General features: G+C 41.4%; 1 protein-coding gene across 1 annotated transcript in view; it reads left to right on the top strand.

Annotated features, from left to right (window-relative positions):
• KDM3B (lysine demethylase 3B) overlaps positions 1-18,869 on the top strand; it is a 59,303-nt gene that overhangs the window by 36,978 nt on the left and 3,456 nt on the right. The window contains exons 12-22 of the mRNA XM_061189646.1: positions 6,782-6,889; positions 8,071-8,198; positions 9,285-9,564; positions 10,309-10,565; positions 13,431-13,697; positions 14,509-14,680; positions 15,078-15,168; positions 15,311-15,441; positions 16,396-16,515; positions 17,520-17,659; positions 17,938-18,114. Coding sequence (XP_061045629.1) covers positions 6,782-6,889; positions 8,071-8,198; positions 9,285-9,564; positions 10,309-10,565; positions 13,431-13,697; positions 14,509-14,680; positions 15,078-15,168; positions 15,311-15,441; positions 16,396-16,515; positions 17,520-17,659; positions 17,938-18,114 — 1,871 coding nt within the window. The remainder of the gene's footprint in view (positions 1-6,781; positions 6,890-8,070; positions 8,199-9,284; positions 9,565-10,308; positions 10,566-13,430; positions 13,698-14,508; positions 14,681-15,077; positions 15,169-15,310; positions 15,442-16,395; positions 16,516-17,519; positions 17,660-17,937; positions 18,115-18,869) is intronic.

Here is an 18,869-nt window from a genome sequence, read left to right on the forward strand (position 1 = left end):
ATTTGTGTACAAGTTTTTGTGTGAACATATGTTTTCATTTTTTTTGAGGATATACCTAGTAGTGGAACTGATGGGGCATATGGCAGTTCTATTTTTAACCCTTTCAGAAACTGCCAAACTGTATTCCAAAGTAGCTGCACCATTTTATAATTCCACCAGCAATGTACGAGGATTCCAGTTTTTCTACATCCGTGTCAACACTTGTTATTAAATGTCTTTAATTGTAGCCATCATAGTGGCTATGAAGTAGTATATCATTGTGTGTGTGTGTGTGTGTGTGTTTTTTAATAAATTTATTTATTTATTTATTTATTTATGGCTGCATTGGGTCTTCATTGCTGCACACGGGCTTTCTCTAGTTGCGGCGAGTGGGGGCTACTCTTTGTTTTGGTGCGCGGGCTTCTCATTGTGGTGGCTTCTCTTGTTGCAGAGCATGGGCTCTAGGCGCGCAGGCTTCAGTAGTTGTGGAGCGCGGGCTTCAGTAGTTGTGGCTCGCGGGCTCTGGAGCACAGGCTCAGTAGTTGCAGCGCACGGGCTTAGTTGCTCCGTGGCATGTGGGATCTTCCCGGACCAGAGCTCGAACCCGTGTCCCCTGCATTGGCAGGCGATTCTTAACCACTGCACCACCAGGGAGGTCCCTCATTGTGTGGTTTTGACTTGCATTTCCCAGATGACTACTGATGTTGAGCATCTTTTCATATGCTTATTGGCCCTATGTTTATCTTCTTTGGAAAAATGTCTCTTCAAATCCTTTGCTTCACTTTGTTTTTGCTTTACCTTATTGCCCACCAAGAATCCTCCTTGGCCCTTGACTTCCTCATTCTTCCCTCTTCTAAGATACAGTGTAACCATTGTAACAGTGGTTTTAGAGCTTAGGCTACTGGGATCTGAATCCTACTTGCACACGATATTATACCAACTATGGTATCTTGGGCTAGCTACTTAACCCCTCAGAACCTCAGTTTCCTTGTCTATAAAACAAAGATAATATGAGTATGTCCCTCACAGCATTGTTTTGAGGATTAAACGAGATGACGTATGTAAAGTGGTTAACACAGGGCCTGACATCCACTAGGTTCTACATGTTAATGGAGCTAAGATCTTCCATTTTTGCCCATGAAAGATAAACTTCTGCACAAATTGCCCTCCTGCCATAAACAACAAGAAAACCAGACAAAATATATGAAACCACAATTTCAGATATTAGACAACAGGCAGTTTGAGTCTGTGTTCCCTAAGAAAAGGGAAGAAATAAGGTGAATCTTACAGTTGCCCCAGTTTACTGCTTGGAGGCAGTTTCCATCCTGTACCACAGGGAAAGGTAGCTAATATAGAGTTTAGCAATCTCATGAGTTGAGACAGAGATCAGAATCTGTGAAGACTAAGGTAGTGTACTGAAGAGGTTACAGCTACACAGAGAGAACACCAGAGATCTGTGGAGAAATCGTCTAAATTTTTTTTGTCTTATAGTGATCTGCACATGCATAAGATGAAACTTTCCTCAAGGCAATCAACTGAGTAGTATACAGAACTGACAGTTTGTATTCCCACCAGCCAGAGTGGAGAGACACTGGATAGAGTTCAAAAGAGTCACACCCTTAGTAGTAAGACTAATGTTGTCCCAGAATACAGGCTGCTCTGGACCTGCCATAATGAAGTGTAAAGCAAGCCTTGGAAGGATCAAATTCATCTACAAGTTACTTAGTTATATGCCACACTAAAACCAAACATTCTTTAAAGGATTACAACAAAATCCAGTACTCTGAACATAAAACTCACAAAACTCTGCATTCAGTGAAGAACGATCAGGTATACAGAAAAGCAGAATAATATGACCAATAATCTGGAAAAAAGAAAAAAAAAACTATCTGTAGAACAAATCCAGAAATGACAGTGGTGATGGAATTATTGTACAAGGACATAATACAGCTATTATAAAACTTTTAAATATGCTTGGACATAAAGGAAAGCACAATGAGAAAAACAGAGGACATGTAAAAGACCCAAATGAAACTTCTTGAGATGAAAAATATCTCCCCCCAAAAATTACACTAGGTGGCAGATTAGATACTCCAGAAGAAACAGTGAGCTTGAAGACAGCAATAGAAACTATAAAAACTAAGCACAGAGAGAAGAAAGAAATTTATAAGTTGAAGAGTGGATTGTTGAACTACAGGATATATTGGGCAGTCTCCAAAACTTATAAATGGAGTTCCAGAAAGAGAAAGGGCAGGAGGGCAGAGACAGAAAAAATATTTGAACAAATAAAGCCAAAAATTTTCCAAATTTGATGAAAAAGCTATAACACCACAAATCCAACAATAATCCTCAAACAGAAAATACGTTAAGAAAACCACACCGGGGCTTCCCTGGTGGCTCAGTGGTTAAGAATCACCTGGTAATGCAGGGGACACGGGTTTGAGCCCTGGTCCAGGAAGATCCCACATGCCGCGGAGCAACTAAGCCCGTGCGCCACAACTACTGAGCCTGTGCTCTAGAGCCCACGAGCCACAACTACTGAGCCCGCGTGCCGCAACTACTGAAGCCTGCGCGCCTAGAGCCCGTGCTCCACAGCAAGAGAAGCCACCACGATGAGAAGCCCACGCACCGCAACGAAGAGTAGCCCCCATTCACCGCAACTAGAGAAAGTCCCGCATGGCAACAAGGACCCAACTCAGCCAAAAATAAATAGATAGACAGATAGATAGATAGATAGATAAATTTATTCATAAAAAAAAAGAAAAGAAAACCACACCAGGGGCTTCCCTGGTGGCGCAGTGGTTAAGAATCCGCCTGCCAATGCAGGGAACATGGGTTTGAGCCCTGGTCCGGGAAGATCCCACATGCCATGGAGCAACTATGCCCGTGCGCCACAGCTTTCAAGCCTGTGCTCTAGAGCCCGCGAGCTACAACTACTGAGCCCATGCACCACAACTACTGAAGCCCATGCACCTAGAGCCCGTGCTCTGCAACAAGCAAAGCCACCGCAATGAGAAGCCTGCACACCGCAATGAAGAGTAGCCCCCGCTCGCCACAACTAGAGAAAGCCTGTGCACGGTAACGAAGACCCAACGCAGGCAAAAATAAATAAAAATAATAAATAAATTAAAAGAAAACCACACCAAAGCACATCATAATCACTTACCGAAAAACAGTGATAAAGAGAAAAGCTGAAAAGCACCTGATGAAAAAAGGCACATTATGTAATAAAGATAAGAATGATAGCTAACTTGTCAGAAACCTGTATGCCAGAGACAATGGAACAGTATTTTAAGGTGCTGAAAACAAACCTATTAACCTAGAATTCATGCCAGTGAAAATATCTTTCAAGAGTGAAATAGCTTTTCAGACATGGAAAAAGTGATAGAATTCATCACCAGCAGATCCATGCTACAAAGTTAAAGGTAGTTACTCAGGCAGAAGAAAGTGATACAATGTGGAAATTTGGATTTACACAAAGGAGTGAAGAATATCCTATGTGGTAAATATGCAGGTACATATAAAAGACTTTTTTTCTTAATCTTTTAAAAAGATAATTGTTTAAAGCAAAAGTAGTAACAGTGTATTGTGGGGTTTATAATTTAAGTAAAACTAAAATATGTAATAACAGCACAAAGGAAAGGAGGGGAAAATGGAAGTATTGTTTTGTAAGGGTCTTAACACTGTGAAGTGTTACAGCATTTGAAGATAGACTGTGATAAGTTAAAGATACTGCAAACTCTAAAACAAACCAAAAAAATTAAGAGATATAGCCACTAAGCCAAAAATGGAAACAAAATCATATTATAAAAAATAATTAATTCAAAAGGAGGAAAAATGAAACCAAAAAATGGTACAAATAAACAGATATACAGTATTTGTATTCAGATTTCTTGGAGTGGATAGCACAATTACCAAAAAAAAAGCCTAAGAAGGTTTTTTGGGGGCATGATAAAGAAAAGTTGAAACACTGAACTAGGTATAGATAGGGACATCTTATATAATGTGAAAGACTGTATTTTTCCCCCTAGGATCAGGTACAAAGCAAGGATGTCCACTCTTCACAACTTCTATTCAACATTGAACTGGAGTTACTAGTCAGCATGAAGAAATAAAAGACAAGGAAAAGCATAATAATAATAATAATAATAAAAGGCACATAGCTTGGAAAGAAATAAAATGGTTTTTATTCCCAGATGACATGATCATCTATATAGAAAATCCCAAGAAATCTACAGTAAAGCTACCAGAATTAATAAATGAGTTTAGCAAGATTGCAGGATACAAAGTCAACATAACAAAATTCAGTTCTATTCCTGTATGATGTCAGTGAACAATTAGGGATAGATTTAGCAAATATGTAAAAGACACATGTACTGAAGACTACAACATATTGCTAAGAGAAATTAAATGCTAAATAAATGGAGAGATATACTGTATTCACGGATAGAAGATTGAATATTAAGATGTCAGTTCTTCCAAATTGATCTGTAATTAAGTGCAATTCCAATCAAAATCCCAATAGGCCTTTTTGTAGAAATTGACGAGTTGTTTCTAAAATTTATATGAAATACAAAGGACCTAGAATAACCAAAATTTTGAAAAAGAAGAATGAAGTTGGAGGATTTATACTACTTCATTTTAAGACTTTGTATAAAGCTACAGTAATCAAAACACTATGGTTAGTACAACAGAACAGAGTCTAGAAGTAAACCCACTCATATACATTCACCTGATTAGCTGCAAAGGTGCCAAGGTAATTGAATGGGAAAAGATAGTCCTTTCACAAATGGTACTGAAATAACTGTATATACATATTCAAATAATCAAATGAACTATTTTGATTCACATTATATACAAAAAATTAACTCTAGTAAATTATAGACCTAAACATAAAAGTTAAAACTCTAAAACCTCTAGGAAAAAAATAGAAGACCTTTGTGTCCTTGGGTTACATAAATATTTCTTAGATAAGACACAAAAAACAAAAGAAAAATTAATATCATCAAATTTGAAAACTGTCTTCAAAAGACATTAAGTAAATGAAAAGGCAAGCCACATAGTGGGAGAAAAGATTTGCTGATCACATATTTGCTAAAGAACTTGCATTTATAATAAAGACCTCTTAAAACTCAATAACAAGACAAAAAACCCAGTTGTTTTTTTTTTAATTTTTTTTTTAATATGAATTTATTTATTTATTTTTGGCTGCTTTGTGTCTTCATCGCTGCACGTGGGCTTTCTTTTTAGTTGCAGTGAGTGGGGGCTGCTGTTCTTTGCAGTGCACATGCTTCTCTTTGCGGTGGCTTCTCTTTGTTGCAGAGCACGGGTTCTAGGCATGCGGGCTTCAGTAGTTGTGGCTCGCGGGCGCTAGGGCGCAGGCTCAGTAGTTGTGGCGCTTGGGCTTAGTTGCTCCACGGCATGTGGGATCTTTCTGGACCAGGGATCAAACCCCTGTCCCCTGCATTGGCAGGCAGATTCTTAACCACTGCCACCAGGGAAGTCCCTACTTTTTTAATTTATTTATTTTTGGCTGCGTTGGGTCTTTGTTGCTGCTCTCAGGCTTTCTCTAGCTGCGGAGAGCGGGGGCTACTCTTCGTTGCGGTGCGCGGGCTTCTCATGCAGTGGCTTCTCTTGTTGCAGAGCACAGGCTCTAGGTACGCGGGCTTCAGTAGCTGTGGCACGCGGGCTTCAGTAGCTGTGGCACGCGGGCTCAGTAGTTGTGGTGCATGGGCTTAGTTGCTCTGCAGCATGTGGGATCTTCCCGGACCAGGGCTCAAACTCGTGTCCCCTGCATTGGCAGGCGGATTCTTAACCACTACGCCACCAGGGAAGTCCCCACCAAAACCCAGTTTTTAAATGGGCAAAATATTTGAACAGATATCAGAGAAGATAGATCAATGGAAAATAAACACATGGGAAAAAACTATCATTACTTACTAGGGAAATGCAAATTAAAACCATAATGAGAAACCACCAACCCCACTAGGATGGCTAAAATTTTTAAAACTGAGAGTACAAAAGTGCTGTCAAGGATATGGAGCAACTAAAACTTATTAAACATTGCTGATAGTAATGCAATTTGGTACCATCACTTTGGAAAACAGTATAGCCATTTCTTTATAAATTTAGACATAAACTAGCATTCCACTTCTAGGTATTTCCAAGAGAAATGAAAATATGTCCACACAAAGGCTTGTACTTGAATGTTTGTAGCACTTTATTCATAATAGCCAATAATGGGAAACAATCCAACTATTTACCAGCTGATAAGTGGGTAAACACAATAAGGTACATCCATACTATGGAACAGCACTCAGACATAAAAAGATATGAATTACTGATAAATGCAACAATATGGATGAATCTCAAAATCACTGCTAAATGAAAGAAGCCCAACACAAATGACATACCATATGTTTCCGGTGATATGAAATTCTAGAAGAAGCAAAACTTTAGTGTTAGAAAGTTGGTCGTTGGTGGCCAGGGGTTGAGGAAAGGGTATTGACTGTAAAGGGCTGAAGGGAACTTCAGGAAGGGATAGAAAAGTTCTAAATCCTGAATGTAGTACTGTTTCTACAACTATATACATTTGTCTAAATTCATTGAAGTGTACACTTTAAATTGTTGAATTAATTTTATGTAAATTGCACCTCAGTGTAGCAGTATTTTTAAAAGTTAGCTGTTATCTTCTTTGACCCATGAAAAAATTGGCCTGTAAAGTCTGAAACTCTGACTTACTGAGAGAGATACATCTTGTGACCCTCATAAAATAAGTAAAGTCATTTCATTTCTGTTTCAGAGACAGAAGAGATAGGTGATGAAGAGGTTTTCTCCTGGTTGAAGTGTGCAAAGGGACAGTCCCATGAACCAGAGAATCTCATGCCCACACAGATCATCCCTGGCACAGGTAAAGGAATTCCTGTTTTAGATTTGGTGGGGGAAAAAAGATGTTTTTAATTGAGCTATAATTTACACACCATAATATTTGGTAAAATGGTTTATCCCAGCTTGACTCTTTTTAAGCCTCACTAGATTTCCCTGAGAATTTGAATCTTCAGAAATGTTAGATTGTATGCAGCCACTGCACCCACTTTGCCTCACCTTTCTGGGTGGAGGGGTTGGTTGCTTTTCAGATGTCATTTTACATTCCTATGGTCGGCAGGACCAGAATAGAAAAAGTCAGTCCGGGAATTCCCTGGTGGTCCAGTGGTTAGGACGCTGTGCTCTCACTGCCGAGGACCCGGGTTCAGTCCCTGGTCGGGGAACTAAGATCTCACAAGCCATGTGGCTCAGCAAAAAAAAAAAAGAAAGAAAGAAAAAGCCAGTCCCCTGGCTTCCAGAAAGACCTTTGGTTCTAGGTTTATAAAAATCCAGCTGAAGCTAATCAAAGCTCTTGAATCCATGAAGAAGGCAGCTTAACAGTAGGAATGAATGGTCATGTGGCAGCTTACTTCATTGATTCCTCCAGATAGTCTGTTTCCAGCTTCCACACTTCCATTAACATACACACACTGAAGTTGGTGAATCCTCTGCCTATATTCTTCTCCACTTTGGGGAGCCACCCCCTGGATCTTTATAACCCAGTGCATCAGAGCAGAAGAGCTCCCTGAGTACAGTGGTCAGATGCCTGCTCCCTGCTGATCTAAGCATTGGTTAAATGTTTGTGTAAAGTTTACATCGGTCTATTTTTTTTTTAGGTATAACTTACAGTAAATCTCAAGTATACAATTCAAAATGTTTACATACGCTTGAACAATAGGGAATCTACCCCTAGAGTTTCTGCTAAAGGACACCTTGTTAACGTTTACTAGAGGAGGGAGGGAGTGTAGCTTAGTGGTTAAGCGTGCACAGAACTTTAGTGCTAGATAGACCTGGGTTAAAGTCTCGGTACTTTCATTTACCAACTTTATGTACTTAAGCAAATAACCTAACTTCTCTGAGTCTCAGTTTCATCATCAAAAGTTGAGGGTACAAGCTGCTACCTCACTGAAATGTGGTAAAGCTTGAGAGAGATAATGTAAAGAAGGTCTTTAGCACAATACCTGACACATACAATTATTCTAAGGTTAATTGTTATTTTTTTTCCAGCTCTTTACAATATTGGAGACATGGTACATGCTGCCCGGGGCAAGTGGGGAATTAAAGCAAACTGCCCTTGTATTAGCCGGCAGAACAAATCTGTGTTGAGACCTGCTGTCACTAATGGGATGTCACAGGTAAAGTGGTGTGTATAGGTACAACTGAGAGAAACTCAAGTTCTTTGTACCAGGAAGTGCCTCATTTTCACCTCTGTTGTCCCAGGCTACTGTCAGATTCCTGGGGAATTAGGGGATGGGGAGGCCTGTCTAAAGAGAGCCCCAGAAGTTACGCAAGGGATTTAAATTCCCCCTGACTGGTATGAGTTTCTCTTCATGTGTCTTTAAAACCAATTCAGGCTTGTTTGATAAATAGCACAAAGAGATTCTTTGCATCTTGTCAAGATTTGTACCTCAGGTTCCTTGTGTAGGTGAAGAGTACAGAAAAGGTCACTAGGAATACATTCCTATCGTGTGCATGGTCCCTGCCTTGTCATGTTAGGTACTGAGGAAAGAAATATGAATATTAGCCTGCTGATCTGGGATCATTCTACCCTGAAAGCAGTCCTAAGCCTTCACAGAGAGGCAGTGATTTTCTCATTGCTCTGTCAGAGGTGGAGGTCATTCTGGTGTGATGGTGACTATTTTGAATAAGAGGCTATTTAAAAAAAAAGGAAAAAACCGCACACATACCTCTTACATTCGGAGGGCTTTCCAGGAATGCTACACATGATCAATAAGAGGTACAGGGATTAATGCTGAGAGATCTCAAAATATCTTTTCAGTAGAGTTGACATATTAGAGCAAATCATCTAGAAAATTCAATAATAGAATAATAACCATTTTATTGAGCATTTATGTGTGCCAGACACTATGCTGAGCTCTTTGCATATATCAGTACTATCTCATTTAATCCTCAGAACAGCTCTATGCGGTCAAGTTCTAATCACCAATTTGCCAGTGCAGAATTTGAGCCTCGGGCATGCCAAACAAAAACGCTGTTTTATTTTCAAGTCTTGTTCACTGCTCTTTCCACAGAACCTAGCATAGTTTCTGTCACATTGTAGGACTCAACAAATATATGTTAAATTAATGAATGAGTGAAATAGCAGTTTATGGGACAGTTGCTTTCCCAGACCTGTTTAGTGTCAGCTGTCATTACTATTTGCATTGTATTTTTTCTACACAAGGACAACACTTTAACCATGTTGGCGTTCTGTGCTATAGCTTCCTAGCATAAACCCTAGTGCCTCTTCTGGAAATGAAACCACCTTCTCAGGTGGAGGAGGAACTGCGTCGGTAACACAACCAGAGACTGACCATGTTGCCAAAGCCGACAGTACTGACATCAGATCTGACGAGCCTCTGAAAGCAGACAGTTCGGCGTCAAATAGCAATAGTGAGCTAAAAGCCATCAGGCCCCCTTGCCCTGACACAGGCCCACCTTCCTCTGCCCTGCACTGGTTGGCGGATTTAGCAACTCAGAAGGCTAAGGAAGAAACAAAAGGTGAGATTAACACAAGCCTCTGCCCTGCCTGTGGGTGGAACACTTGAGTTATTCTGGGATTCTTCAGACTCACACATTACCATCCATATTTTTGAAACATGCCACTTGCTTTCTCTGGCTGATCATGTAAAATGAGGGAATCTCTTTCCACTTCTCTCTAGAAATGGAGCTTTTTAAAAAAGGCACATGCCTGGGTTCTACCCCAAACCTCTTTAGTCAGAATCGATATAAGATTTTTAACAAGCTTCCCAAATGGCCCTGATAGCCAGTATTACTAGCCAGGAGGGCTAGACTTGTTTTTCAGTGGGCACAAGAATCACCTGGGGAATCGTTAAAAATGCAGATTCCTGTGCCCCACCAGAACTATTAAGTGAAAATCTCTTGGAGTAAGACCAAGAATCTCCATTTTTAACAAGCACTCCAGGTAATTCTAATACAAGTATTCTGGAGACCCACTTGAAGAAACACTGTCTTAGAAAGTGAGGGAGACGAAAGATGGATGGGAACAAAAGGAAGTTTGAAATCCAGATCTGGAAAAGAAAGGAAGAAGTAGGAGAGCTTCTCCTTGGCCATGAGACCTGCCATAGTCATAGCTCATCAGGCTTGGCCCAGACAAACCGTACGTAGTTTGGGGGGCAAGGGAGGGGAAAGTCTTTCCTCTTTCCCACTTGGCTGATTTTTAGGAGTCAGTTGCCTGCTGGGTATTCCTTGTGCCTAATGCTATTCCTGGTTATGTTCTTACAGAAGCAGGGTCCCTGAGGTCGGTGCTCAATAAAGAGTCTCATTCACCCTTTGGGCTGGACTCATTCAACTCCACTGCAAAGGTCTCTCCGTTGACTCCAAAGCTTTTTAACAGTCTGTTACTGGGTCCCACTGCCTCCAACAACAAAACTGAAGGCTCTAGCCTTCGAGACCTCCTCCACTCCGGGCCCGGAAAGCTTCCTCAAACCCCCTTGGACACAGGCATACCCTTCCCCCCGGTCTTCTCTACATCCTCAGCAGTAAGTGTCCTCTCTACAACTCTAGCCTTTGCTGCTTTTCCATGAAAGAACCATCAGAGATCTGATAACTGGGTTAGAGGGTATATGACTGACTTGTGTCCTTCACATTATCAGTCCAGCTGACAAGATCTTTCTTTATATTAAGTTTTGGGAATGTTTGAGATCCTTTTAAGTAGTAAACCTTTTGTGCCATGTTAGGAAGTCAGTAGAAATTGAGACTGAAGTTTTTCAATCATCAGCAGAAATCACTTTATTTTCTTGACAATAACAGACATTAAATTTTTTTTAAATGTAGGCAGTACATTCATATTGTACTCTCTTGGGTATCTAATAGACGCTTCAAACCTAACACCTCTAAAACCACACTCCTGTTCTTCTGCCTGTGAGCCTGCATCTCCTTTATTTTTTGCTTCTCTTGGTCAGTGGCTTCCAATTGCTCGGCCAAAAATCTTGGAGTCTTTTGGGACTCCCCTCTCACATTTCGTATCTAATCTGTTAGCATAACCTTTCAGTTTGATCATCAGAATGTATTCAGAGTGCACCCATTTCTCATCAGCTCCACTGCTTCCTCTCTAGTCTGAGTCAACATCCTCTCTTGCCTGAATTTTTGTAGTAAACTCCTTACAGGTCCTCTGTATTTCTTCCCTTTCTACACAGAGCAGCTAGAGTGGTCCTTTTAAGATATGTCACATCATATCACCTCTGCCTAAAATCTTTCAAGGGCTTCCAATTTCATAATAAAAGCAGAGTCTTTTCAGTGGACTATAACGTTCCAGCCCTCTCTTCCCCTCACTTCCCTGACTTCAACTACCACTCTCCCTCTTGTTCACTCTGCTCCGGCCACACCCACCTTCTTGCTGTTTCTTGAACATGGGCAGGCATGCTCTCTCTTCAGAGCCTTTGCACTTGTCTTTTTCTCCACCGAGAACTCTCTTTCCCATGTCACAACATGGCCTGCTTCTTAATCAACTTCCTCTCCTCCCTCCTGAAATGTCACCTCTTCAGTAAGCCTTCTTCTTAGATCACCCTTTTTAAAAGTCCATTCTACTCCCATCCTCCACTCATATCTGTTACCTCTGCACTTTTTTTTTTAATTAATTAATTTATTTATTTTTGGCTGCGTTGGGTCTTCGTTGCTGCGCGCGGGCTTTCTCTAGTTGTGGCGAGTGAGGGCTACTCCTCCTTGCGGTGCGCAGGCTTCTCATTGCAGTGGCTTCTCTTGTTGCAGAGCACGGGCTCTAGGCACGTGGGCTTCAGTAGTTGTGGCACCTGGGCTCAGTAGTTGTGGCTCACGGGCTCTAGAGCGCAGGCTCAGTAGTTATGGCACACGGGCTTAGTTGCTCCGTGGCATGTGGAATCTTCCCAGACCAGGGCTCGAACCCGTGTCCCCCGCATTGGCAGGCAGATTCTTAACTGGTGAGCCACCAAGGAAGCCCTGCACTTACTTTTTCCATAGCACTTATTACCATCTGACTTGCTGTGTTTTATTTATTTTCTGCCTCACCTCCACTTAAAGGCATTTTTGTCTGTTCTTTTGTTTTTTTTGGCTTTTTTGTGCTGCACAGCTTTCAGGATCTTAGTTCCCCAACCAGGGATCGAACCCAGGTCCCCAGCAGTGGAAGCAGAGTCCTAACCACTAGACTGCCTGGGAATTCCCCATTTTTGTCTGTTTCATTCACTAGTATATCCCTAGTGGCACAATGTTTGATACATAAGTATTTAGTAAGCATTTACTGAACTAATAAATTCAAAACGTACAAAATTTAAATTTTAAAAATACAGTGAAAAGTCTCCTTCCCACTGTTGCCTCCCTTTTTGTAGGTGACCATTGTTTCATGATTGTCCTTTCAGTGATAATAAAATATGTATATAGTTCCCCCCCCTTTTTACACAGATGTTTTTATACATTGCTTTTGTATTTTCAGTTTATATATTTCAGAGATCATTTCAAACAAGTACACAAATATGTTTCTCATTCTATTTTATGACTAATGACTGAAATTTGATGAACTGTGGGTGGTTGAGCCTTGTACAATGTGAGTTATTTGTTTCTCTTTTGGATAAATGACCAAAAAAATTACTTTGAGCTCTGTCTTATTTGTACTGCTCCAACTCCCAGTTCTCCTTTTTCTTTTTAAATTTTCCCAGGATGTTATATGATTACATATACTCTGTAGAGATCATGATTAGTGATACTTCAGACATTGTGTTATCAAGTTGACAAAAGCCCTCCCCTTCCTTCACTTCTGTGACCTTAGGTATGTCACTTTCATCTCTGGGCCTGAGCTTTCCCACCAGCTGAAACAAATGAGAGATTCTTGGTAGGGGCCACAGATTGGGGAGTAGAAGACTGCTTTCAGAATATACAGTTCTCTTGGGTACTCTGGTACAACTGTTTATTGGGGTACACTCCCTGGTAAAAAAAATCACTGCCTTGATAAGTCACCTCAGTTACTTAATTGAAGTATATCCCTTGGGCATGCTGGCCAAAAAAAATGTGTAACCCTCAAAATAAATGATCTTTCTCACTCAGTTACAGCATTTTGTGATCCCTGCAGTCTACGTGCATATGCTTAAAACGGGGCTGAATGCCAAAGATATTTCTTAGGTCTCAAATCTCCTGCAGTAGAGGCGACCTTTCTGTACTTTTTTTTCATAAATATAAAGCAAAATATGAAGGCTAGGGAAATGTAAGATAGTGACTTAATAGGCTCCCCCCTCCAACTACAAAAGACTTTACAATAACTTTTATGAAATTTAATCAGGTAGATCAGAACTCCGTGTGAATATAACTGTGAGACTATTTTTGAATACTCTACTGGTGGTGCCTCAGTCATGCTAACCTGATGGGTTTGTGTCTGGCAGGGAGTGAAGAGCAAGGCCAGCCTACCCAACTTCCTTGACCACATCATTGCCTCAGTGGTAGAAAATAAGAAAACCTCAGATGCTGCAAAGCGGGCCTGTAACTTGACTGATACCCAAAAGGAAGTGAAGGAGATGGTGATGGGGTTAAATGTGCTGGACCCCCATACCTCTCACTCCTGGCTCTGTGATGGAAGACTTTTGTGTCTCCATGACCCCAGCAACAAAAACAATTGGAAGATCTTCCGGGAGTGTTGGAAACAAGGCCAGGTAAGCAAGAATAAGCAGATCCCAGGGTCGGCTGTCTGCCTGCCCACTATAGCTACCAGGATAGTTTCAATTCTCTCTGGGAGACACTTTGCCAAGGAGATTTAGACATATACTAAGTTTGTTGTAGACAGCCTTGCTACTTCGAGTTTTCTTGGATTTTTAAAAGTCAGAAGATTCCTAAAAATACATTGTGGATCTTTTTATTTCTCAGCTGTGTAGCTCTGTGTTCTTAAAAGGGCAGTTGAAATTCCTGTGAGGTTGTGATCTGGCATTAATGACACCTTTAGAGGAAAATCCGTAAGTGTGATATGGGGTGAGGCAAAAATGGGTGGAAGTGGGTGGTACTCTTCTAGGTAAATGTTTCAAGACCATACAAGTCTGTGTGATAGTGTGATAACACTTCCTGATTTTTATACATTAGCAAGTGTGAGGAAGGGGGAGGTTGTAGAATTGTCTGGATAGTTTTTTATTCGAGATGTGAGGACGTATTCTCAGAGTTTGCAGTTGTCAGCTTTTCATCCTCTCACCTCAAAATAGTGGTAGATACCAGGGCAGCAGAAGTGATTTTTGTGGAACGCGCCCCCACCCCCCACCCCACCCCCCGCAGTGAGAATCAAGTGTAATAACAGAGTAGAAGTGTTTTCATTTTCTGTAGCTGACATTGTTGAAATCCATAGATTGTGAAACTGGGAGGGAATAATAAATCATTGTGGAGAAGAGGTTGTCCCCAGGAAACCCTCCTATTCTGTCCCTTAGCCCTGAGCTAAGTATTTCCTAAGTGGCTCTGATTGAGATACTTTTGTTTCCACAGCCAGTGCTGGTATCAGGGGTACATAAAAAACTCAAGTCTGAACTCTGGAAGCCAGAAGCCTTTAGCCAGGAATTTGGAGACCAGGATGTGGACTTGGTGAACTGCAGGAACTGTGCTATAATTTCCGATGTGAAAGTTCGGGATTTCTGGGATGGCTTCGAGATCATATGCAGTAAGTAGCTTTGATATCTGGTTCAGTAAAAGCAGACTGCAAAGTAAGCATCTATATGCCCAGCCCTACCGCTGAAATAACAAATTACATCCTCTTAACAGGAGGAACATTCTATCCAGGTGCCAACCAGGTAGCTCTCATGGCAATCACATGGCTCCCAGAGCATACCTGGACTTAAGCACATGATCACACGGGATGTGTGGAGCACTTTCACTTTGAGATGGAAAAATTTATCATGTACTAAAGCAGTGGCTGAGGAAAACAAAGCCCACCTTATCCATTATGGGGGTTTACAAGTCTGAAAATAAGAGTTTAGTCTTCTAAACCTTTTAGTCACTGGAGAATCAGGCAGCAGCCAACCCAGCAGATATTTGTAGGAGTGCTTTCTGTCTTCCAGAGCGATTAAGGTCAGAAGATGGGCAGCCAATGGTGCTCAAACTCAAGGACTGGCCTCCTGGGGAAGATTTTCGGGACATGATGCCAACAAGGTTAGTGAACTACAGTGAGTCGTCTTGAGAGACTTGTGCTTTGCTGAAGCTGTCACAAAGTAATCACAGAACAGTGAATTCCACCTCTTTTCCTTTTTCCCCTATAACAAGCTAAGTCATCTTTCATGCTTTTTTTTTATAGGTTTGAAGATCTGATGGAGAACCTTCCTCTGCCAGAATATACCAAACGAGATGGCAGACTCAATCTAGCCTCTAGGCTACCCAGCTACTTTGTAAGGCCCGATTTGGGCCCCAAGATGTACAATGCCTACGGTATGAGGGAGAGGCCATAATTGACCTTTTTGGACACTACTGTTTCCATTTCACCTATAGAGGGAGATTTGTAGTCAGGATCATGTGTAGAGATGATAGAGGGCAAAGTGACAGGCGCTGAAGAAGTTGACAGTATCCAGGATGGTTTAGAATATGTTTGCTTTTGTCATTGATTTGCATAATAGCCCTTTGGGCCCAGTACTGTATATGTATGTATGTGTGTATATATATATACACACACACACAGTAGTTAGAAAGTTTCCTCTTAAAGGTTCCATCCAAGGGACTTCCCTGGCGGTCCAGTGGTTAAGACACTGTGTTTCCACTGCAGGGGGTGAGGGTTCTAACCCTGGTCAGGGAACTAAGATCCCGCATGCCGCACGGCACGACCAAAGATCCTTAGCTTTTAAGAGACTTGATAAGATAAGAGTGAACACGTCTGAGTACCATGCTACCCAACCAGCTCTTTGTGAAGTCACAGTAATGTCCTAAATCACTGTGAAAGCCAAGCTTCATTTGAGTGTCCATAATGTCCATATCTGTTTTGCTTTTGAAGGAGAGATCATTTAGGAGGGTGGAATTGGATCAATGGTCAAAGCTAATGATAGTATCAGCTGAGCTCGAAATCAGTTTTAAAACACTAGAAAAGAGACAAGGAGAATTATTTATTGATAAATAGATATACGTCATTCTCCCAGTGTTACACATTTAAGAACATCTTCGAGTATGTTTTCACTTGTAGGGTCTATATGGATTCTTCAGAATATTGCCCTTTCAGGAATTCCCTAGCGGTCCAGTGGTTAGGACTCCACGCTTTCACTGCCAAGGGTGCAGGTTCAATCCCTGGTCGGGGAACTAAGATCCTGCAAGCCTTGCGGCGCGGCCAAAAAAGAACAAAAACAACAACAACAGAATATTGCCCTTTCACCTTGCATATCTTCCTTTTACCTTCAGGCTTGATAACAGCAGAAGACAGAAGAGTTGGCACAACAAATCTTCACTTAGATGTGTCTGATGCAGTTAATGTGATGGTGTATGTTGGGATCCCCATCGGGGAGGGTGCTCATGATGAAGGTATGATTTCTAGAACCCAGTGCTTCAGCAGGGTAAGGTTTAGCCTCAGGAGTAAAATGGTGTGTCTTTCTCCTCAGTCAGGGCCAGTGGGTTTTTCTTAAATCTCTGCCAGGCATGATGCATAGTAGGTGCCCAGACAAAGGGGTGATTGCAGCAGAGAAGAGTGCTACTTGTGTATCTTTGACCAGAGTTATTCCCTCTCTGGGAATGCTGCCCTTTAACACTGAGTATGTAGCATCACAAAGAGGAATAAAGAAGAAAGGGCAAACTGGCCTACTTGGTCCATCACCCAGTTTAGCTGTGGGGTAATAGGTGATAAAGCCAGGTCATTTGCACAGAGATGAAGCATAAAAGTGATATTTTGCTGCATTGCACTCTCCGCTATCTCAGTGTAGAATTAATGTGTGTTAATTATGGAAGTTTTAGAAAACAAAATTTTAAAGAAGAAAACTCAAAATCTCAAAGTTCAGAGATAATCAATATCATGACTTTGGTATATTTCCTGCCACACATTTGCTTTTGATGCTACACATCTGCACATATTTCCATTAGGCTGTCATTTAAAGGGTCATAACAGACAAGGATTAGAAGCCAAGCCTCTTAACTTGCCAGAGAAGCTTTACTCTTCATGGCCTTAAATCCACAGAATCCTAGAGTTTGAAGAGGTCTTGAGAAAGTATACAGTCCACCTACTTACAGCAGGAAATAACCTGCAATTTGAACATAAAATATGGCTACACAGTTTGAGCAGGAAATATGTTTTAAAGGAACACTATATCTCCAAAAAATGCTGAGTCTCTGTTAAGTATGGAAGATTAGGGTCGCTCTTCCCATGTGTAGGAAGCTTAGACCAATGTGAGTTTTGATTCTTTGATTCTACCTTATATCACTCCAGAGAGATAGAGAATACTAGAGACTAAACTTGTTTGAATTGGACATTTTGCTTCACTCAGAGGTAGTGAAATGGCTGGTTACATTGAAAAGTGTCACTTTGCTCTTTTCAGAGGTGCTCAAGACAATTGATGAGGGAGATGCTGATGAGGTGACAAAGCAAAGGATTCATGATGGAAAGGAGAAACCCGGTGCTTTGTGGCACATCTATGCAGCCAAGGATGCAGAGAAGATCCGGGAGCTGCTCCGAAAGGTATGTCCCTGGGTGGGCTCCCAGCTCACAGACGAAGGGTCTGGGGATGCTGAGACAGCCTGCCTAGGGTTTCTCATGTGGAGTCCCTTGGCATTAAAGACCTGTGTCCTCTGTCAAAATGCCCCATAGGGCTGTCCACACTTAGAGGATATTAAATAAAGTAGAAACTTTGGCCCATCAGTGATGTTACTGCAGCAAGTTGGATTTATCCTGTTAATAATCTTTATGTATTTATTGATTTTTCCATCTTTGGGTTTTGATCATGGTTTCATGATCAGGTTGGAGAAGAGCAAGGCCAAGAGAATCCCCCTGATCATGATCCAATTCATGACCAAAGTTGGTACTTGGACCAGACCCTACGTAAGCGACTCTATGAGGAATATGGTGTGCAAGGCTGGGCCATTGTTCAGTTCCTGGGAGATGCCGTCTTCATACCTGCTGGAGCCCCACACCAGGTATGTTCCAACTTGGGAGTAGGGCTGGCTCCACAATTCCCATAGTTTCCTTATATCTGTGTTTCTTGCTAATCTGGCAATAGATATAAATGGCTGGGTTAGACTGATTGCTCTTCAAGTGCAACTTATTTTTTGATTTTTAATTTTCTTCCATGTAATTTTATTTATTTTTAAAATTTATTTATTTATTTATTTATTGGCTGCGTTGGGTTTTTGTTGCTGCGCACGGGCTTTCTCTAGTTGTGGTGAGCGGGGGCTACTCTTCGTTGCGGTGCACGAGCTTCTCATTGCGGTGCTTCTCTTGTTGCGGAGCACGGGCTCTAGGCACGCAGGCTTCAGTAGTTGTGGCATGCGGGCTCAGAAGTTATGGCTCACAGGCCCCGTGGCATGTGGGATCCTCCCGGACCAGGGCTCGAATCCGCGTCCCCTGCATTGGCAGATGGATTCTTAACCACTGCGCCACCAGGGAAGTCCCCCTTCCATGTAATTTTAAATGCTCATTTAAAGATTTTTAAATAAGGGAGACTATTAAAGAAAAGGTGAGTCTCTGTTCAGCTACCTATGCCATATCCCTTTTCAGTCCCCTTGCCTGCCTTCTCCAGAAAGTAGCCTACTGTTAACAGTTTGGTGTATATTTTTCCAGATCCTTTTCTGTGCAAATACTAACATTTTCATCTATAAATGTATACTCATAGTCTTTCTGCATTTGTTGTCTTTATGAAAATGGAATATCATAAGTATTTCTAAAGTGTTTT

The sequence above is a fragment of the Eubalaena glacialis genome, chromosome 4, assembly GCF_028564815.1.
Source record: "Eubalaena glacialis isolate mEubGla1 chromosome 4, mEubGla1.1.hap2.+ XY, whole genome shotgun sequence".
Taxonomy (NCBI): Eukaryota; Metazoa; Chordata; class Mammalia; order Artiodactyla; family Balaenidae; genus Eubalaena; species Eubalaena glacialis.